Source organism: Muscardinus avellanarius (genome assembly GCF_963383645.1).
Source record: "Muscardinus avellanarius genome assembly, chromosome: 3".
Classification (NCBI taxonomy): Eukaryota; Metazoa; Chordata; class Mammalia; order Rodentia; family Gliridae; genus Muscardinus; species Muscardinus avellanarius.
This window is the reverse complement of record NC_137788.1, coordinates 140,694,638-140,717,446: the sequence shown is the minus strand read 5'-3', so window position 1 is coordinate 140,717,446 and position 22,809 is coordinate 140,694,638. Positions and strand designations below refer to the sequence as shown.

At 42.8% G+C, this 22,809-nt stretch overlaps 1 protein-coding gene across 1 annotated transcript in view; it reads left to right on the top strand.

Annotated features, from left to right (window-relative positions):
- The window catches only part of HMG20A (high mobility group 20A), a gene marked incomplete at its 3' end in the record, with an annotated part of 69,327 nt that extends 47,433 nt beyond the window's left edge, over positions 1–21,894 (top strand). The window contains exons 3-9 of the mRNA XM_080691839.1: positions 2,828–2,975; positions 4,817–5,029; positions 8,817–8,949; positions 9,888–9,919; positions 19,390–19,465; positions 20,142–20,357; positions 21,758–21,894. Coding sequence (XP_080547965.1) covers positions 2,828–2,975; positions 4,817–5,029; positions 8,817–8,949; positions 9,888–9,919; positions 19,390–19,465; positions 20,142–20,357; positions 21,758–21,894 — 955 coding nt within the window. The remainder of the gene's footprint in view (positions 1–2,827; positions 2,976–4,816; positions 5,030–8,816; positions 8,950–9,887; positions 9,920–19,389; positions 19,466–20,141; positions 20,358–21,757) is intronic.
- Between the last annotated feature and the right edge of the window lie 915 nt (positions 21,895–22,809).

Sequence of the window (22,809 nt, the reverse complement as noted above, 5' to 3'; positions counted from 1 at the left end):
TTTTGAAACAGAGTTTCTCTAAGTTGCTCTTGCTGACCTTCAATCCTCCTGTCTTAGTCTCCCAAGTACCAGGATTATAGATATGCACCATCATGCCCGGCTTCAGAATTCCCTTTGACTTACTTTTCCCTCACTACTTAAATTCAGTTTATCATTGAATTAACTCCGTTGTGCCCCTTGTGTATCTCAGCTTTCTTTCCTGCTCTCCATCCCCCCATCTCTAGCTCTTACTTAGCTCTTCACACCTTCCTAACACATCTCCCACCTCCCTTTCTTCTGTTAGATCCTGTTCTTTCTGCCTGGAACGATGCTGTTTACTTGATGAATACCTATTCATCTTTCAAGACCTCATCTGTGAAATCTTCCTTAACATCCTCTCCACATATATAAAATTCATAACCCCGCTATTGTTCCTCTATGACGTTTTCCCAAACCTCTACTTTAGTACTTCCAGTGTATGTAATTATTGAGTATAACCCCATGGAAGATGCATTCTTTCAGAAAAATAACTGAATTTTACCCTGTTGTTCATCTTCCTGACCCTCTTACCTCCCCAATTCTCATCCTCAAAAAACATTAACTCCCATGAGCTGTGGTGACACACATCTGTAATCCCAGCTATTCAAGAGGCTACCGCAGGAAGATCACAAGTTCAAGTTTGAGCAACTAAGTGAGGCCATGTCTCAAAATAAAAAGTAAAAGCCAGGCATGGTGGCACACCCTTATAATCTCACTTGAGAGACTGAGACTGGAGGATCACAGGTTCAAGGACAGACTCTTTCAACAGTGAGTAGTGTCGGCAACAGTGAGTAGTGTGAGTAGTGAGACCCTGTTTCTAAATGAAAATGGTAAAAAATAAAATAAAATAGGGCTGAAATTGTAGCTCAAAGGTAGAATGCCACTGAGTTCGATCCCCAGTGCCACACACACACACACACACACACACACACACACACACACACAGAAGTAAAAAGGGTCTGGGGCTGAGTGTGATTTTGGCCCACGCCTAAAATCCCAATACTTGGAAGTCTAAGACAAAGAAGATGGTAGGTTTAAGGACAGACTCAGCAACTTAGCAAGGCCCTCAGAAATTTAGCAAGATCCTGTTTCAAACTAAAAAATAAAATAGAAAACCAGGCATGGTGGCACACTCTTTTAATCCCAGTATTTGGGAGGCTGAGACATAGATTCATGGCCAGCATTGGCAATTTAATGAGGCCTTCCACAACTTGGTGAAACCCTGTTTCAAAATAAAGAATAAAAAAGAGCTGAGGGTATAGCTCAGAGGTAGAATGTACCTGGGCTCAATCTCCAGTACCTCCCCCCATACACACACACACACACACACACACACACACACACACAAACAAAAAAACAAAATAAGATAGGGCTGAGTTGTAGTTCAAAGGTAGAATGCCTCTGGGTTCAATTCCCAATACAGAGAGAGAGAGAGAGAGAGAGAGAGAGAGAGAGAGAGAGAGTAAAATGTCTGGAGATTTAGCTCAGTGGTAAAGCGCCCTTGGGTTCAATGCCAGTAGTGGGGGAACAAAAAATTCCCTAGCGCATGTGTTGCCTTTTCTTCCACATGTGATGGAATGAGTCAGTCTAAGACTGTGCCGTCCTCTGCACCCTCTTTGTCCACTTCTCAGAAGGATGGAACCTGGTTTGCTGGCTCATCTGGAATAAATTAGTGGCAGCAGTGAAGTACATGTACCAATTTATTAACATTTATACTAGCCGGGCGTGGTGGCGCACGCTTGTAATCCCCGCGCTTGGGAGGCAGAGACAGGAGGATCACGCAGGTTCGAAGCCAGCCGCGCGCGTTGGCTTAGGAGACCCTGTTTCCAAATAAAAATGTAAAAGTAGGTCTGGGAGTGTAGCCCGGAGGTAGAAGGGCTTCCAGGAACCCCAGTACCACCAAAAAAAAAAAAAAAAAAAACATTTATACTTGAGGCTGGGGCTGTAGCTTAGTGCTAGAGTGCTTACCTGGCACTTATGAGATCTTGGGATTAATCCTCAGCAAAGCTAGGGGAAAAAATTTGATACTTGAATTTATTGAACTTGATCATATTTTTCTTGAATGATCTAGTTATCAAGCAACCACTATAATCCAAAAAGAAAGCACCTGTGTTATATGCCACAAGAGTTGTTTTTTGTGCCTTTTAAGAACTTCTCTAAAAAAAGCCGGCCATGATGGCACATACTTGTAATCCCAGTGCTTGGGAGGCTGAGACAAGAGGATTGCACAGGTTGGAAGCCAGCCTCGGCTACTGAGTGAGGCTCTCAGCAACTTTATGAGACCCTGTTTCCAAATAAAGCATAAAATAGGTCTAGGAGTATAGCCTGGAGATAGAAAAGCCCCTGGGCTCCACCCTCAGTACCACAAAAGGGGGGGAAAAAAAAAAGAACTTCTATTTTGTGAGAAGGAACAGACTGCCTCTACAGCTCCCATTCCTGTTCTTCTTGTCCCTTCACCTGGGAGCTACATGAGAGGTCGCATGAAGGGCAGGCTCCATTGCATCCTCAGAGCTAAAGGTGAAGTCTACACTGAGAGGAGCAGCTGTTGGGGGAGACAGAGATCGCAGTTGTTTTGGTAGATATCTTCTTCATGGACCCTCCTGATTCAATTATACCCTGAAACTTTTTTTTTAATACACTGTGTAACTTCTGTAGAGACATTGTCTACATTTATACAGATTGTAGTGGGGGAGTTCATTCAAGTACTGGCATGTGCTTTGCTGGCAGGGAAATTTGTCTTGAGCATTTGTAAATAAGAAGTTCAGGATGCTGTTGACGCTGAACTTTTGCACTTCTGCCTGCTATTCAGGTTAGCACACCCAGAAGTTCCATACGGCAGTGGAGCCACATCATCCGCCACCAACCCAGAATTCATGGAGGACCTCTCCCAAGGCCAGCTGCTTCAGAATGAGTCTTCAAATGCTGCAGATGGCGGTGAGCAGAGGCATGAAGAGGAGGTAAGCGGGAGTCTCCCGGCACTGCACGGAAGCCGCCTCAAAGGAGGTGTTGATGGAGGCGTTCATCATCTGGCTCTTGGACTTAGACCTGCAAAAGTTTTCTTTCGTATTTTTGTTTTACATAAAACTACGGTAATGGTTTTAATGGCAGTTTTTTTTCCCAGCCTAAGAAATTAGTTACTTCAAATGCTCAACAGTTATTGAATGAGTGACTGGTTTAATTAAATAAGTAATTACTGAGAAGTCCATATGCCTTCTTAGGACCCCACTCTGCTCACCAAGTGTGGGCTGTCATTTCCAAGTTAGACTTTCAGTATGCCATACTGATTACATTGTGATTGAGGGCTGGGGAGGGGAGGAACGTGTTTTGTTTTGCAGACAGAGTGGTATTGCCCATCCAACTCCTGGACTCAAGCTGTCCTCCTACTATTTTTTTTAATCTATCCTGTTGACATTCTCAAAGATTATAATAAATAATCTTTGAGATTACTATTTTTAAGATCTTAAGCATCCTAAAATTGTGTGTGTATTAAACCCAAGGCCTTGGACAGAGTAAGTACATACTCTAAAAACTCAGCAGTCCCCCCCCCAGCCCTCTAAGTAGCTTTCATGTTACTAGATTTATTAAAAACTAACAAAAACTAATGCTAAACACCATTTTCCAAATTGTGATTTATTATACCATTTTGTATATATTTGGAGGAATATTATACTACAGCAATACTAAGATATTTTTGTCCCTTTTGGTTTATCTCCCTCTTCTCTGAAATAAGTCATATATCTACAGAACATGATTAAATGATGGACTCTATATTTGTTAATTTATGAAGCAAAGATATATGATGTACCTTAAATCTCATTTAAAAGACCAAGAAAAAAGACGGTGGTAAAACACCAGTGGTACTGCAGCTCTTTCTTTTTTAAGCTTTTTAAACTTGCTTTAATCTTTGATTTAACTAATAACTCAATATATAAAGACCTCAGACTTTATAAAATATATATCTTAAAGGAATAATCATCAAGCCAAAGAACTAGTCTTCATTTTGGATATATTATACTTATTAAAAAATTTTTTGAAACCTAGATATCGATCTGTATGCTCTTTGCTACAGAAAATAAACTGATTCTGAGTAGTATCAATGAGAGATACCCTCATGAATTATTTTTGATCTCCTTGCTACCACCGGTCTCTTTCCCTAGTGCATGTGATAACATATCATTCTGATCTGCTGTGAAGTTGTCCACTTCTCTGGCACAGAGCTGTGTGCACTGCTGCATTTCTCATCTAGAATTCCCTTATAGCCAGGCTCAGGGATGCACTTCTGTAATCCCAACCACACGGGAGGCTGAGGTGGGAGGATTGCAGGCTCCAGGCCAGCCCGGGTAATTTAGCAAGACCCTATGTATCAAATAAAAACTGGCTGAGATGCAGCTCAGTGAGAAAGCACCCCTGAGTTCAGACTTCAGTACTGAAGAGAAAAAAAAGAAAAAGAATATTCCATTGCCCAAAATCAGAATCTGTTAAATGCATATGAAGACCAAATCTTCCATGATTATGGCACTTCTTATTCTCACCTGTTGGGATTACCACAAAAATAGCCCATTACTGCAGTGTTTGTAGTGTGGTGTGGTGCCTAACCGAGTCTGTAAGTGAACTATCTGGAACCCTGCTTACTCAGCACTGTAGCCATCGGCCTTCTGACACATCTGGAGAGCTTTGAATCTCCAGTTCACAGGAGAATGCAGCTCTGGTCCTGCTTTGTTTGTTGTTGTTGTTGGGGGGGTGGTATTTGGGGGATTGTTGTGTGGTTTTTAGTTTATTGTTTTGATTTGTTTTATAGCAAAGAAGTAAAAGAGGAGGTTGGTCTAAAGGAAGAAAGAGGAAGAAACCTCTTCGAGACAGCAATGCACCTAAATCCCCTCTTACTGGGTATGTTCGCTTCATGAACGAGCGTCGAGAACAGCTTCGAGCCAAGAGACCAGAAGTCCCGTTTCCCGAAATCACAAGGATGTTAGGCAATGAATGGAGTAAGCTGCCTCCTGAGGAAAAACAAGTAATTATTGTTGTTATTATTATTATTTTAACTGGGGATTGAACTCAGGGGCATTCTACCTCTGAGCTACACCCCCAGGCCCATATTTTATTCTTTATTTAAAATAGGGTCTCACTAAGTGTAGGGGGTCTCACAAGTATCTGAGGCTGTCTACAAACTTGCCTCAGCCTCCCAAGTACTGGATTACAAGTGTGTACCACCAGGCCTGGAACTTGTTCTTATTCCTGATCCTGTGCTTGCTTTGTCAGAAAAGCAGAAAGGAGCTGGGCCTGATGTCCCACACCTTTAATCCGATACTTGGGAGGCTGAGACAGGAGGATTGCAGATTCAAGACTAGCCTCGGCAACTCAAGCACTCAACAACCTATCGAAACTCTGTTTCAAAAACAAAAATAAAAAGGGTTGGGGGTACAGCTCAGAGGCGAACCCCAGAAAGGACAGATAGTTGATTCTTCAATTTTGTCACAGCACACAGAAGACCAGAATAGGAGGGTCCTTTATAGTTCTTTTTTCTGGCACAGTGATTGTTTTTATTTTGTACTTAAAATTGAGCCTGGAGCAGTGATTTTTAAACTATACTAGAGCAGCTGGGCGCACATTTGTAATCCCAGTACTTGGGAGGCTGAGATGGGGGGTCATGGATTTGTGGCCAGCTGGAGGCCTTCTGCAACTTAACAAGAACGTTTACAAATTAAAAATAAAATCAGTCTGGGAGTGTGGCTCAGAGGTAGAAGAATGCCCTTGGATTTAATCCCTAGTACCAAAAAGGAAAATAAAAAAGCTATACCAGGTTTTGCTACAGGGTCAGGGTTAGAAGCAGGAGGGACTCTAGAACTCTCCTCAAACAAAGCAGTTCCACAAAAGACTATTTGAAAAGTGGTTCAGTTGAACATGGTGGCACATGCCTGTAATCAGTATTGGGGAGGGTGAAACAGAAGCATCTCAGGTTCAAAGACAGCCTCAGCAACTAGACCTTGTTTCAAAATAAAAAATAAAAAGAACTGGAGTTGTAGCTTAGAATTAGAATGCCCCTGGGTTAAATCCCCAGTGTAAAAGAGAGAGGGAGAGAAGAAGGAAGGTGGCTCAATATTAAAAAATATATCAACATAACCAATCCCAGTAAGTTAAAAACGAAAAATTATGACTTAAATGAAAAAATAATTGGATAAAATTCTGAAGTTCACAAAAATTTTATTTCAGAAAAAGATTGTACTACTTTAGAGTTCTGAAAAACTTTAACAAACTCTGGAAAAATAAAGCAAGAACTGCTTGAATTCTCTTGTCCTCTAAGACAGAAATTAACACTGTTGCCAAACTGAAATGAATCTATTTGTTAGAGGGATTGGAGGGAAATTTAGGACAAGGTAGCCATGAGCTGGGTAAAAGGCCACTAAAACAGAGTAATGATAGTGATTGTGGAATTGGCTTTCAGTTAAAAACTCCCACCCTTCCCAGTATCTGAAAGATATATTTTTCTTTTATGTCTTAAATTCTTTATGACTTACGCTCTTTAAAATGGATTCCAGACCATCTAAAACCAAATTGAAAATACTCTCGTGGGAATTAATTGAATTCAAAATTTTCAAGGAGATCAGATAAGTCACAACTTGAAGCTCTGTGTTTGTGGTAGCAATCTAATAGAAAGCAGTTTATATCATTCATCGTTTTGGTTTTACAAAACAGTGGGATGATGGGCTGAACATGCTAGGTTTTTCTTTTCTTTTGTCTTTATTCAAAATTAATGCATGTTCATTGTTTAAACTTTTTCAGGCAATGCAGAAGTGTTTAAACAAAATGCAAACATAATAATAGTTACCTCTAGGCATAACCTACTAGTTGTGTAGGACAAAGGTTTTATGTTTGGTTTTGTTTTATTTACTTTTTTATTTGAAAATAATTTTAAGTACAGAAGTTTCAAACATTAAAAACAGTACAAATAACATCCAGATACCCTTTATGCGGCTTCATCTTTTGTTAACACAGGTTATCCTGTTTCTCCATCTGCATTTGCCTTCATGTTTGCACACGCCCACACACACTTTTTTTTTTCTTGTGGTACTGTGGATGGAACCCAGGGGCATTCTACCTCTGGGCTACAACCTCCAGTCCTATTTTTTATTCTTTATTTTGAAACAGGGTCTCACTGAGTTGCAGAGGGCCTCACTAAGTAGCCAAAACTGGCCACAAACCTGTGATCCTCTTGTCTTGACCTCCCAAGTACTGGGATTACAAACGTGCACCACCACGCCTGGCCTCCTTTTTTTTTATTTATTTATTTTTTTTATTTATTTTATTTCGGTACTGGGGATGGAACCCAGGGGCATTCTACCTCTGAGCTACACCCCCAGCCTGAGTTTTCATTCTTTATTTTGAAACAGGGTCTCCTGAATCACAAAGGGCCTCACTAAGTAGCTGAGGCTGTCGAATTGCAATCTTCCTATCTCGGACTCCCAAATGCTGGGATTACAAGCGTGTGTCACCACGCCCGGCTTCCTTTTTTAATTTTAACAGAACATTTCTCATTTTGCATTTGTCTGACATTTCCTCATGATTAGATTGGGGTTATGGATTCTTGGTCAGAACATGCCCTTCCTGGCATATCACATATACAAGCACACATGACTTTTTTTTTTTTTTTTTTTTTTGCAGTACTAGAGTTGGAACCCAGGGGATTCTACCTCCGATCTACACCCCTATATTTTAGTTTTTGTATTTTTTTGAAACAGGGTCTCACTGAGTTGCGAAGGGCCTCGCTAAGTAGCTGAGGCTGTCCGTGAACCGTGATCTTCCTGTCTCAGCCTCCCAAATGCTGGGATTACAAGCGTGCGCCACCACGCCTGGCACGACAATATTTTTTACATAATTTCTGACCCTGCTTTGTTCATTTAGAAGCAATATCTTTATCCTTTCTTATACTTAATTTGATGAATGAAAATAACAAGGCATTAAACAAAATAATTTTAGTCAATCAATGAACTTTGTTTAAATAATTAATAGCCTAAAACATTCAAAGCATATAGAATAGGCTCTCTCAAAGTAGTCCATTTTTAGGCACAGTGAGTGAGGTCATTCTTTTTATGTTCTTTGTGTCTCTCTGGCTTTATTTCTCCACTCCTCTGGCTCTTAAAAAGGCCCACTGATGTATGAGATCATTCCCTTAAAATGGGTTAGAGATGATAGAGAAACAAAGTAATACTCCTTTCCTTCCCCTGGGAAGACTAAGTGCTCCTGGGTGGCTGTTCAGACCTTCTGAGGACTCACATGGCCATGTGGGCTTCTATCTGTAGAGTTAGAGGAATAGCTGTCACTGCCTTCATGAATTTTTTATGAGCATGATCTCAGTAAGTTGTCTTCATTAAACTAGAAAAGACAATAAATAATCTCGAAAGTGAGAATCACTCATTTCTTTTTCTAATTATTTTATTCTATTTACATGGCTGCTTTTCTAATTCTCCCTCAGAGTATATTCCTGTATGCTTTTCTTTCCCCACATTCTAACTTACCTGTTTTTGCTGGGCATGGTGGCGCACCCTTGTAATCCCTGAGCTTGGGAGGCGGAGACAGGAGGAGGATGGTGCTGGTTCGAAGCCAGCCTCGCTGGCTTAAGACCCTGTTTCCAAATAAAATATAAAATAGGTCTGGGAGTGTAGCCCGGAGGTAGAAGGGTTCCATCCCCAGTACCACCAAAAAACAAAAACTAATTTACCTGTTTTCTTCAAACAGCTAGTTGATATTTTGCCCAAATAAGCTCTCAGTTTCTTGAGTATAATTCCACATTTCTTTCTCAGCGCTACCTTGATGAAGCAGACAGAGATAAGGAGCGTTACATGAAGGAACTGGAGCAGTATCAGAAGACGGAGGCCTACAAGGTCTTTAGTAGGAAAACCCAGGACCGTCAGAAAGGCAAATCTCACAGGCAAGGTACCAGAACCGAACCAAGTGTATTTGTAGTTTGTTGTGCGTGATGGAATGTCATAGAGCCACCTGTTAGAGTGACAAATAGAAAAGATGTGTTTTTATCATTTCTGTGTTGCTCTGTACTCACTAACAAGCATCTTCTTAGACTGATTGAAATCACTTTGCTCTCAATTGGAACTTTCTCTTGGGTTTCCATATTCAGAATCAACAATTTGGCTTGTGCACCAAGACCACTATTAGCTGCCTGCCCTTCTTTCCTAATTCCCAGTTTCGGCATTTTCCAGTCTCTAGACAAGTCTGTCTACTTACATGGCTGATGGGCTCCAGTGCTTCTGAGCCTCCATGTGCTGTCTCTTCTGGCCTCCAGTGAGCTTCTTCATTTATGCGTTCATGCATGCATGCATTCAAACTATTGTGCACCCTCTATCAAATATAAGGCTCCTTTCTAGCCGTTAAGGATGCAAAAGTGAGCTTGACAGACAAATCTCAGGCTTCGTGGGCTTTTTATTCTGTTAAAATTGTTCATCACACCCTCATAAGTATTGCTTCAAGTTCCCCTTCTTCAGGAAACACTGCCAAGGGAGCACCGCCCACAACTAATCTGTCGTGCCTGAGCCTTGCATCTTTGGCTTGGGCTTCGGGCCTGCTAACACCATAATGTTGTACAAACAGCCTTTGGTATGTGTTTCCTGCCTACCCTCCCACCCTGTTCTCCAAGGTAAGAACTGTGTCTGCTGTTCTCTCGTGCCTCGCTCCATACTCTGTAGTGTGGGGTTCCCTTTAACTTTTGTTGGCTGGCCAATTAAGTCTGTGAGGGAAAATATCATACACTTTGAGAGACTATGGATACCAGCAGCTTCTGTAGTTATATTGATAATACTTAGGTTTTATTATTATCTTCTTTTTGAATTTAATGTTTTTTTACTCTTTCATATTTTTAGATGCAGCCCGACAGACCACTCATGATCATGAGGTAATTAGCCTTTTGCCTACATGTCACATATTATATTTATAATGCATTGCTATTTGAACACTGTTGGATTTTTTTAATGAATGGTAATGTTTTCTATTCCATAATTTGGATTGGGCGCGTTGCTTTAGTTCAGGAGTTCTTAACATATGGCAGACACTTATGTTGTGAGTCTCTTTGAACTACACCCCCTAACCCCAGACTGCTCCTGTGGGCTAAGAATTTCACTGGCTTTAAGTGCCAAAGATGGCTGGAATTTTAAGTGAGACATAGAAATGAGAGCCAGATGAAGGCTAGGGATTCACCATAGTTCATCATCAACAAATACTACAGCCTCACTCTCAGAAGGATGTTAGAGAATCCAGCACTTGGTTAAAGTGAACTATTCAGCTGTTGTACCAGAGGAACGCAAATGGCAGGGCCTGGGCCCCTGGGCCTCCTTTCCTGTTCACTCATCTCACTGGCCGGTGAGCCTTGACTTCTTAGGAAAGGCTTCTTCCCTTTCCATCAATAGAGTTGAGGCCTGTGGTCCTCTGTGAGTGCTGGCTACACGGCAGTTATATGCTTTAGATAGGTGTGGTTGTAAAAATAAGATCTGTAGTCATTTCTTGCTTTAAAGTGGTCAGTGACTCCTCGTAGCTTACCACGTCACATGAGCTTAGCACTCAGGCTCTTCCATAATTACGCCCTACTATCTCCTAAAGCCTTCACTCCAGACACCTTGAAAGCCTGCACTGCGCACTGCGCTCCGGGCCGTGCTCCCATCGTTCCCTCCACAATGCCGGCCCCACCTCACGTGTCTTCACCGCTCCATCTTCCCACTTCTGCTTCTCACAATTCTAGTCATCTTTCAAACCCCGTGTCAGTTCCATTTTCTCCTTCAAACTTTTCTTGTTTCACGTACTCACATTTTCATTTTCTTATATACTCTTTTATAGGTATCTTATTTTTTTACTAAGTAAAGATAATCACTTCTTCAAATTAATAATATCTTTATCGTTTTTGTTTTGTTTTTGTTTTGTGGTGGTAAGGATTAAGCCCAGGGGCATTCTACCTCCAAGAGCTGGGGTATAATATACCTGGGGTATATATTATATAAACATTATGTACTCCAGCTCTGCTATATTTTTCATTTGGAAACAGGGTCTTGCTAAGTTGCTGAGAGCCCCACTAAGTTCACAAGGCTGCTTTCAAACCTGTGATCCCTGTCTGAGCTTCACCCCAGCCTGTTTTTGGTTTTTTGGTTTTGGGAGGGGGGGGGTACTAGGGATTGAACCCAGGGGCATTCTACTTCTGAACTACACCTCCAGCCCTATTTTTTTATTTTTTATTTTGAAACAGGGTCTCACTGAGTTGCAGAGGGCCTCCCTAAAGTAGTAGCTGAGGCTGTCCAGGAACCGCGATCCTCCTATCTCAGCCTCCCAAAAATGCTGATTATAAGCATGCGCCACCATACCCAGCTTCCCAGCCTGATTTTTTATTCTTTATTTTGAAACAGGGTCTCACTAAGTTGCGAGACACTGGCAGTAAAACTGCAATCCTCCTGCCTCAGCCTCCCAAGTACTGGGATTACAAGCGTGCGCCACCACGCCAGTGCCAGCTAATTTCTTTATCTTAAGGTTGTCATTCTCACACCTGATATGATGTTGGCAGCTTTCAAAACAGAGAAAAGATTTAGATTCATAAGTCAAATAGATGTATTGCCATTCATGAATTATAAAGTGGAAAGCATGGTAAATATTAGCATTTTACTCTTCATTTAAATTCTATTCAAATGTGATTGTGTATGCTTTTTTTTTTTTTTTTAATGGGTCTGGGGATGGAACCCAGGGGCATTTGACTGCCGAGCTACACCCCCTGCCCTATTTTTTATTCTTTATTTTGAAACAGGGTCTCACTAAGTTGCAGAGGGCCTCACTAATTAGCTGAGGCTGTCCGTGAACCATAATCCTCCGGTCTCAGCCTCCCCGAATGCTGGGATTACAAGCGTGCGCCACCACTCCCAGTCTTTATGCCCTTATTATAATGAAGTGTTATAAATTTTTTTTTTAACTTCAGAAGCTTTGTGCATATGTGGTTTTTTTTTTTTTTTTTTTTTTGGTGGGTTTGTTTTTTTGTTTGTTTGTTTAGTTTTTGTGTTTTGCAATACTGAAGATTGAACCCAGGGGCATATTACCCCTGAGCTACATTCCCAGCCTGATTTTACACTAAGCTGCAGAGGGCTTCACTAAGTAACTATGGCTGGTTACGATCCCAGATCCTCTTATCTCAGCCTCCCAAGTACTAGAATTGCAAGGGCATGCCACTACACCTGGCTGTATATGTATTTTAAGTGATAATTGGCCTGGCATAGTGGTAAATGCCTGTAATCCCTGTACTTGGAAGGCTGAGACAGGAGGATCACAAGTTTGAGACCAGCCTCAGCAATTTAGCAAAACTTCCAGCAACCTAGCAAGAGCTTGTTTCAAAACAAAATATTAAAAGAGGCGAGGATGTAGTGTGAAGGTTGAATGCCCTGGGTTCAATCTTCAGTACCACACACACCAAAAAAAAAATTTTTTTTTAATAGTATTGCAGGCTTCCCATATTATCTGCCACTTGTGTGGTTAGTACTTATTTCTTCTTCTGTCTGTATGCCTTCCTCACGGCAGGCTCCGATGTTAGCCGATGGCCCCGGCATCGGCCTAATCCCTTGGCAGGCTCCGATCCAGGCCTCGGAGGCCTCAGTAGCAGCCTTGCCTCACGGAAGGCTCCGATGCCGGACAGTGGCCCCGGCACCAGCCTAACCCCTCAGCAGGCTCTGATCCCAGCCTCGCTGGCCCCAGCACCGGCCTAACCCCTCGGCAGGCTCTGATCCCAGCCTCGGAGGTCTCAATAACAGCCTTGCCTCACAGAAGGCTCCGATGCCGGCCATTGGCCCCGGCACCGGCCTAACCCCCTGGCAGGCTCCGATTCCGGCCTCGGAGGCCCCAGCACCAGCCTTGCCTCATGGCAGGCTCCAATCTCAGCTTTGCTGTGTCCGTTGCTGGCCTCACACCTCGGCAGGCTCTAATCCGAGCACCCTCTTCGCCCAACTATTTGTCCCACGTTCTCGAGGGTGCGTGGTGGTGGTAGCATTCTGCCTCTGGGGTCATTACTTCAAAGGTTCCAGGTGTAATGTATCAGATCTCTGCCTCCCCTAGTACTGGCCACTGCCATTGCCACTGCCTCCACCATTTCAAATCTTTCCCAAGCTCTTTTTCCACTCTGAATGTTGTCCAATCTTCCTAAGCATGCACGACGGTAGAATTTAACCTTTGGTGTAATTTCTCCAAAAAAAAAATAAATAAATAAAGTTGGTAGGCTCCGATTTCTGCTTCTCCTGAATACAATTCTCCACCGCCAACACAGAGACCGCTTTCAGCACCGCCTTTCTCCTTGCTCTCCGCTAAAGTCTCTCTCCTTACAGGTGATGTCCAAGATTCTTAACAATGTAGAGAAGAAGCAGTCCTCCTTAGCGGGGAATTTTTCCAATAATTCCAGTTCATTTGGATAAGTTTTGTCTGCATCTCCAGTATCCTGGCATCTACCACCTCCTTGACCCCTCTCCGATATTTTCCTTTTTTCTTTTTCTTTTCCTTTTTTACAGGGTCCTTCCGGGTGGAGAGGGGTTCGCCTAGGGGTGCCCCGCCAGCACCTGCCCACCCGCCCAGGATCGGGGGCCCAGGGGCCTGGACCACAGGGTCCTTCCGGGTGGAGAGGGGGGTCGCCTAGGGGCACCCCGCCAGCGCCTGCCCACCCGCCCAGGGTCGGGGGCCTAGGGTCCCGGACCACGGGGTCCTTCCAGGTGGAGAGGGGGGTCACCTAAGGGCGCCCCGCCAGCACCTGCCCACCCGCCCAGAGTCAGGGGCCCAGGGGCCCGGACCACGGGGTCCCTACATTTCACATTTTCTAATCAATCACCAAGTCATTTCATCAGCATGGATTTTCCTGGCCAAACAAATGGTGGCATTTTCGTCCTCAGTAGTGATTATAATAGTCAGAGATGTGGTAAACCTAATCATCCAGAGAAGCTGCTGCTGACTTGAGAAGTAAAGGCTTTTATTAAAATACATTGGTATAATAGGAATTTCTATAATTTTTATGGTATATGAAAAGATAGGAGTCTCTGATTTTTCTTATTTGAGTAGTAGACACTTGTTAAACCAAAGTAAAAAGAAAACACCGAGCTGGTATCTCCCAGTACGCTCCTATAACCCCAGTGATTTGGGAGGCTGAGGCAGGGGAATCACAAGTTCAAGGCCAGCCTGGGCAATTTATCATGACTCTGTCTCAAGATAAACTAAAAATAAAGGGTTGGGGATGTAGCTCAGTGGTAGTATAGCTCAGTGGTAGAGCACTTGACTAATATGTGCAGAGCCCTGGGTTAATTTCCAGAACTATCAAAAAAGAAAGAAAAAAAAAGAAGGGTCTCTTAGGTTATTGACCCAATTAGTGTTCTTTGCTTTTCAGTGTTACTTTTCATTGAATAATACAGTGCCTAAATTAGGTAATTTCAGGATGATTGCAGTATAAAAGAACTAATTTAAAAGTTTTTTGGGGTTTTTTTTTTGTTGTTTTTTGTTTTTTTGCGGGTCTGGGGATGGAACCCAGGGGCATTCGACCTCCGAGCTACACCCCTGCCCTATTTTTTTATTCTTTATTTTGAAACCAGGTCTCACTGAGTTGCAGAGGGCCTCACTAAGTAGCTGAGGCTGTCTGCGAACCGCGGTTCTTTGGTCTCAGCCTCCCGAATGCTGGGATTACAAGCGTGCACCACCACACCTGGCTTAAAATTATTTTTAAACACTGTTACACGATGTTATATATATATATAGCTTTTGTTTTGTTTGTAGTTCTGAGGATTGAACCCAGGGACATCCTACTATTCATCTATATCTCCAAGCCTTTTGTTTTTTGTGTGTTTTTTTTTTTTTTTTTTTTTTTTTTGCGTGCGTGTGTGTGTGTGTGCATGCGTGGTACTGGGAATAGAACCCAGGGGCATTCTACCTCCGAACGGCACCCCCAGCCCTATTTTTTATTTTATTTTATTTATTTATTTATTTATTTTTGCAGTACTGGGGATGGAACCCAGGGGTGTTCTACCTCTGAGCTACATCCCCAGCCCTATCTTTTATTCTTTATTTTGAAACAGCATCTCAGTGAGTTGCAGAGGGCCTCACTAAGTAGTAACTGAGGCTTTCCTCAAACCGTGATCCTCCCATCTCAACCTCCTAAATGCTGGGATTACAAGTGTGTGCCACCACGCCCGGCTTCCCCAGGCCTTTTTATTTTTTATTTTGACACCGTGCCTTGCTAAGTTGCTGACACTGGCCTCCAATTTGTGGTCCTCCTTCCTCAAAATCTCTAGTAGCTGGGATTATAGGCATGCACCACCACGCCAGACTCATAGAACTTCTTTTGTGTGTATGTGATACTGAGGATTGGACCAGGGCCTCACGCGTGCTAGGCAAGGACCATCCTACAAAGCTGCCTCTCCAGCCCTCTTTGGAGACAGCACCTCACTAAGTTGCCCGGGCTGGCCTCAGACTTTGGATCTCCGGCCTCAGCCTCCTGAGTAGCTGGGATTGCAGGTGCACACCACCATACCCAGTTTTTACGTTTAACTTCTTAGTATAACAAGAGTTCAGAAAAATAAGAAAGCACTAAGGGTGAAAGCACCCACAAAAGGGCCCTGGGAAGGAAGAAGAGAGCCAGGCTTACAAGGGATCCAGGTGGAGGGCTGGGAGGAGTGTTTGCACACAGTTATGAGCAAGTAAGTTGAAGAGTAGGTATCTTGCAAAGTGCCTAAAACAGCACGGAGGTGAAGTGTCTCCCTTACAAAGAGTAAAAAGAGAAATGTGACAGTATAGTCCTTGCTTATCTTAGAATTAGACCTCAGCTCCTCTCAGCTAACGGGTGCATTTTGCCAGCAACTCCCTAAGATAGGAAGGAATCCACGCAGAGTCACTTATTGAACTAAGAAGCAGAGGTGTCGCTGACCCACAGTCTACCACTCTTGGCGGCTTAGTGCCTTCCTGAATAGAACAAACAGCATTGAAAGTGGAAATGGGTGTGCTGGCTTCAGATGTTAGCAAAATTTTTGCTAGCTAAGACAAATATTTGGTTTGTCTATAATAAAGAAACCTATTTCTGCTTCTTCCCTCCCCTCCCCAGTTACTAGGGATTGAACAGAGAGCCTGCTCTACCACTGAGCTACATCCCCAACCCTTTTTATTTTCTCTTGAAACAGCAACTGGCCTGGAACTTGTGATCCTCCTGCCTCAGCCTCCTGAGTGGCTGAGGTCACAGGTGTGCACCATCTGGCCAACCTGTTGCATTTCTAAGTGGAAGTTGGATCCTTAGGACGTTTTTACCTAGGCAGGTGCTGGAGAGTGCCTGTGAGAGCTAAAGAAAGGCTGGCCTGAGAGCCATTCTGCATAGCGTGGGCACTTCAGCCTGGTACACAACATTAAGAGCATTCCCCAAAGCAAAAAGGCCCTTGAGAAGCATATCACACTCTCTGAAATTCTGGCTCTGAGCCTAGATCACAGCAAAATAGGTTCAGTTCAGAGGGGCCTCTGCGCTCATATCCTCCACTCGGTACATAGAATGAAAAAGCAAAGTGAAGATACGCTTGCTTCTGTCAAATCAAAAGCCAGCCCACTAGGCCCAGAAGTCAGCTAGCGTTACTCTGGAGAACGTGTCTACATCTCATGCGAGGACTAAGATAGAAACAATAATTTTGTTTCTCCTTTAATTTATGAGAAATGACAAAATGACACTCAGCCTGAACAAATTAGACCCTTTCAATGAGGAGGTAATCAAATCCTTATGATTTTAATCCCTTGAGCGATCCTTGGAGCTGCTTAAGTATATCCAAGCCCCCAGGAGGATGCTCTCCATGCCGAGTAATGTGCTCAGTAATGGAAGAGTGCTGATGGTTTTTATTGCCACTCTTCCGTTAAGTAGAATTTCTCTGTTGCTTTCAGAGACGGAACAGTTTCATTTAATTGCTTTAATGTTTCTTATTTTGCACTCTTAAGAATCTGTACCAAGGGGCAGTATGTTAATGCACCTATGCGGTGCTGTCCTCTGCCTTTAACTCATTAGCTTGGTTCGGACTGCTCAGGCACAGAAGAGAGCAGAATTACCATGCGAGAAGGGTGGAGACCTTCAAGAGGGCTCTTTGTACGGTGGTAATGGGAGCTAAGCGCCCACACTTAAGCCTCTGGCTGGCAGACACTGAGAGCTGTGGCGGGTGACTGACCTCGTACGCCTGTGCAGTTAGGAGAAGGGCACTCATGGCCTCATGTCGGTATCCTACGTTGCGCACGTTGGGATTGTGTACCATGAGGTTCTGGTTTCCTGCAGCACCCCAGAGTCAAAGTGTATGGTAAGTCAGCATAATGGAGAGAAAGCCCCTGGGCAGTGTGTCTAGGATCCCTCTGCAACCAGCCATTTTCACTCACATACTGGTTCTCGTTGAACTCCATTAGGAGCTGGCGTGAAGTGGAGCTTTGCATGTTGAAACTTGGGGCTTTTCATGATAATTCTTTTTGTTTACCTTTTTTTTGTTGTTGTTTTTAAATTATTCTGGGAAACTTCTTTCATGAAAAAGAAATAGCATAGACAGAAACTAAGTGTTCTGAAATGTTCCTCAGGTTTTTCAGATTTCTGTCTTAAATCTTTGTGTGTGTGTGTGTGAGAGAGAGAGAGACAGAGACCAGAAATTGAACCCAGGGGCATTTACCTCTGAGCGCCACACCTAGCCCTATTTTTTTTTTTTTTTTTGTAACAGGGTCTCACGAGGCTGATGAGGGTCTCACTACTTGAGGCTGGCCTCGAACGTGAGATCCTCCTATCTTATCCTCCCAAGTCCTGGGATTACAGGCTCTCTATATCTTAAATCTTGATCAACTGCCATTGACAGGTAGTACATACAGCTCAGCCCCTCCCTAAGCAGATATCAGTTGAAGCCTGGCTGTCGGGATTCCTTCGTAGACTGTTAACTGCTTAGCTTTTCTGCTGGACACTAATAAAAAAATTACTGATAGCCTGTAATCTCAGTACTTGGTAGGCTGAGATTGGAGGGTGGCAAGTTCAAGACCAACCTCCGCAATTTAGTGAGACCTTGAGCATCTTAGCGAGACCCTGTTTTAAAATAAAAAGACTGGAGGTGTAGGCTGGTGGTAGAATGCCCCTGTGATCAATCTCTAGTACCACAAAATAATTTAATTAATTAAAAAATAAAGCTACCAGCCGGGCGTGGTGGCACACGCTTGTAATCCCCGCGGTTGGGAGGTGGAGAAAGGATTAAGAGACCCTGTTTCCAAATTTAAAAAAAATATATATATGGTCTGGGAGTGTAGCCCGGAGGTAGAAGGGTTTCCAGGAACCCCAATACCACCAAAAAATAAAAAATAAATAAATAAAGCTACCAGTAACAAAAATAGAAAAGATATGTTCTATATGTAGCACTCAGCATATTTTTATAGGAACAGTTTCTGGATGTTTGGTTTACTACTTTTCATGTTCTAAAGGAGTCTTCAGGTTTAAACAGAAGTTTCTTGAGTGCTCCTTCCCTGCTGTTCTCTTTACCATCTCATGTTGTATAAGACTCTGAATGGTAGGCCAGAAGACTTATAATTTGTATTCATTGTATTTTCAACTTCAAACGTATTGTAGAAATATCAGCCAAAGCATCTTGAAATAAGGATCGCTGTTGAATATATTTCATAGTGGTTTTGTGAGACTTCTGTCTTAATAGTTTATGGGTGAAGTAATTTTAGGCTTTGTTAGTTTTCTATCTCACATAATCCTTAACTCTCTCATTTGTGGAGCCTAGCTATTTCTGACTTCTTGGCTTTGTTTGTTTGGTCTTTGTCTCAAGTAGGTCTACAAGAGCCTCAAAGGTAGACTACCACCTCAAAAAAAAAACAAACAGAAATACGAATGGCTTCCAGAATCTCAGTGGTATTTCTCATGGCAGGCAGATCTCTGCTTAAAATTCTTACTGTCCACTCAGCAAATTTGGATTGCATATTCCTGTCCCAGAGAGCATTTCACTTGCATAACCACCAGACATGACGGAAAAGCACTCTTTCTCCATCTTGCCTCAGCCACTTTCATAACTGATTACTGTTGACTATTCAAAGCACAAAGCTAAGAATGGCTTCCAGAATCTCAAATATTAGAGAAATATGTGTAGGTGTGCTTTCAGATTTCTCACTGCACAGTCGTTGTACACCTGGGAGAGCTGAATGCTTAACCTGCTTGAGCTCTCTGAAAGTTCAGTTCCAACAAAAATGTGAGTATGTTCCCCTCTCAGGGTCTCCTGGGCTGATTCCCGTCCACCCTGCTCTTTCCTTAAGGAAGACGTGATCATTGTGCCTCGGGCACTGTTCTTTAATTTAGCTTCTGTTTAAGAATTAACTTTTGTTCTTGGTTCACAGAAAGAAACAGAGGTAAAGGAACGGTCTGTTTTTGACATCCCTATATTTACAGAGGAATTCCTGAACCACAGCAAAGGTGATTACTGCAGTATTTTTTGTGTTCTTCAGTCTTTGACGGGATTGAGTTCTTGGTTGCTTAAATCAGTGGTAGAGATAGCCCTCCTTAGGACTGGTCTGGAAGAAAAACTGCTTCTTTCACTTTGTGGTAAAGATACTACTCAAAGACCAGAAAAGAAACATAGACCAGTGTTATGAAAGCTTCTTTTGTCTTTAGATCAAAAAAAAAAAAGGCAAATCAGTAATGCATTTGCATTACTGATTTGATGGAACCCTCTGTTCAAATTAATGCTTACTTGAGAGTCTGAAATATAAAGTAATTCAGAGCTACTCTCATTGCAGCCCAGATGGGTACCCATACCTGTGCTTGACCAATCTCCCATGATCCCCCTTGCAAAGCCCCTCAGCTTTCTCACTGCACAATTTTAAAAAGCAAAATCTAACGAAAAATTACTGGGAATTGCCACTGTTTGTTGCAATCTTATGTATAGAATGTACAGCTTTAAGAATTAAAATAGCTCTGGGGAGCCAGGCGTTTCATTGCTGAAATTGCTATCTGGAGTGCCGTAATGAGAATAGGGAGATGAGGTGGGGTAGCTAATAGAGACAGCTAAGCAGAACTTCCTAATAAGAGCCACTGGGACTCCTCAGAGACTCCTCGTGCCGCATGTTCTGGGGGGGTTGTGTGTCCTCAGCTCGGGAGGCAGAGCTCCGCCAGCTTCGGAAATCCAACATGGAGTTTGAGGAGCGGAACGCAGCGCTGCAAAAGCATGTGGAGAGCATGCGCACTGCCGTGGAGAAGCTGGAGGGGGACGTGATCCAGGAGCGGAGCCGCAACACAGTCCTACAGCAGCACCTGGAGACCCTGCGGCAGGTGCTGACCAGCAGCTTCGCCGGCATGCCTCTGCCTGGTAACGTCCTGCCTGCACCTTCAGTGGGGGGCGGGGTGCTGTTTGTGTTGGTACTGGTGTGGGGAGGCTGAAATCTCCCCCAAGAGGAAAATCAATAAAATAAGGCTTTTTCCCCCCTCAAGATTTTCTATGGGTCATGTAATAGAATGTTAGTACTAGCTAAAATCATCCAAAGTTTTAGGCTCTCTGATCATTTAAAATTTTCATCCATCCAGCTGGGTGTGGTGGCTCACTCTTGTAATCCCTGTAGTTGGGAGGCCGAGACAGGAAGATCACGCATGTTCAAAGCCAGCCTCAGCTACTTAGTGAGACCCTGTTTCCAAATAAAATATAAAATAGGTCTGCGAGTGTAGCCCAGAGATAGAAGGCCCCTAGGTTTCCCTAGTACCAAAAAAATTTTTTTCATCCACTTCTACTTATCTATTCATTTATTTTAGCTTTCATTTGATGTGTTGTAATTATGCATCATACTACGGGATACAGGGATAGGCGCACACATGCACACAGCTCTTGGAGCGCTCCCTCCAGCCTACTCCCCTCCCTCCTCCCCATACATGTCTTTGAGATTGGAATTGGTAATTTTACATATGAACGCAGCATTCTTTCAGCTGTCACGTTTCTTATGTCTCCATCCCCCTCCTGCCTCCCCAAGCCCTCCATCACTCCACTGGAGTCTCTGCTCTCTGACCCCATCTTACCTTCGCTTCCCGGTTTATCTCTAGCTTTAGTATGACCTCTTTCCTTTCTCCTAACTCCACTGGCTCTCCAGAGCAAGGGAAGCAGTAACAGATGGTGAGAAGAGCACTTTCTCTTATACGGATTGCTCGCCTTGTATTTGTTTTTGTTATAATGGGAAGTTATAATGGGAAGGAAGGGCAAATGCTAATATTTCTTACATACTCTTTGTGGTCTTTTGTTTTGTTTTTTGGTGCTGGGGATTGAACCCCGGAGCATTCTACCTCTGAGCTGCACTCTCAGCCCTATATATTTTTTATTTTGAAACGGTCTCACTAAGTTATGGAGAGCATCCCTAAGTAGCTGAGTTTGGCAGTAAGCCTGTGATCCTCCTGTCTCAGCTTCCCAAGTACTGGGATTACAAGTGTGCACCACCACACCAGGCTCTTATATACTCTTTCATTTTGAAGATAATCACAACAGAAAGCTGGCAGAGTTTCTAACCTTTTATTACATACAGCTACTCATATATATTGTATTATATAGCCCATCTGTTTATGTAGAGTATGCGGATTGATTTTATAAAAGTCTCTCCTATAAAATCAAAATCTGGGGAACAGACCTCATTAGAGTCACAATTTCTTTTGCTGTGGATTCCCTTAAATATTTTGTAGTTTATACGAATAGGAAATATTTTCTTACTCTGTCTTCTTATCTCCTTTCAGGAAGTGGAGAGACACCGACAGTGGATACCATTGACTCATACATGAACAGACTCCACAGTATTATTTTAGCTAATCCCCAAGACAATGAAAACTTCATAGCGACAGTCCGAGAAGTTGTGAACAGGCTTGACCGTTAGGGACTGGTGAGTGCCCACCGACAGGATTCTCACAGGCCAGCACATCTCACAAAGAAGCTGTCGGCTGATCACATCAGTACTGCTAAGCCTACGGCGTTACACTGAGTGAATAAACTGAAGGCTTGAGTTAGATTTCTGTTGCATGCTTGTTCATAGTCTTTCTTAATAATACTAGAAAACAGAATCAAAACAGTTTTTTCTCATGCCTGCTTCAGAATGGCGTAATGGTAAGAATATGATTTTTGGTATTGAGCCTCCATTCTGGCTTTATTGCTATTATGCAGGTGTTAGTTTCCCAAAGGATTTTGAAGACTGGGTGAAAAACTAAGAAGAAATCACCCCCAAAGCATCTCTCAGAACAAAATAAATATCACTCACTTGCTACTCTTTCTTTTCCCTGGAAATTTTAATGATAATTTATAAGTAGTCTGTGAGACATTATATATATATGCCTACATAAGTAAAGAAATGTTCTCATTTACCACTTGATAACAGAATGACGGCAGAATGTTGTGTTCGTGTGGACTAACTGTACAGTAAAACAGCCAGTGCCTTGGTTTGAAAAGATTAAAAATGAACTCTGAAGAAGCAACAAAGAGAGAGAAAATCTGCTTTTTTAAAAAATATTTAAGCCAGGTGTGGTGGTCATGCCTGTAATCCCACTACTTGGGAGGCTGAGACAGGAGGATCACAGGTTTGCGGCCAGCCTCAGCTACTTAGTGAGGCCCTGTTTCAAAATAAAGAATAAAAATCGGGCTGGGGTTGTAACTCGAAGGTAGAATGCCCCTGGGTTCAATCCTCAATTCCACAAAAAAATTCAATAAATGATTTTTTAAAATTCAATAAATGATTCATAATATGTGTAATATCCTTTTGGAAGGAACAGAAAAAGTATATTTCCAAGAAGACTCTGCC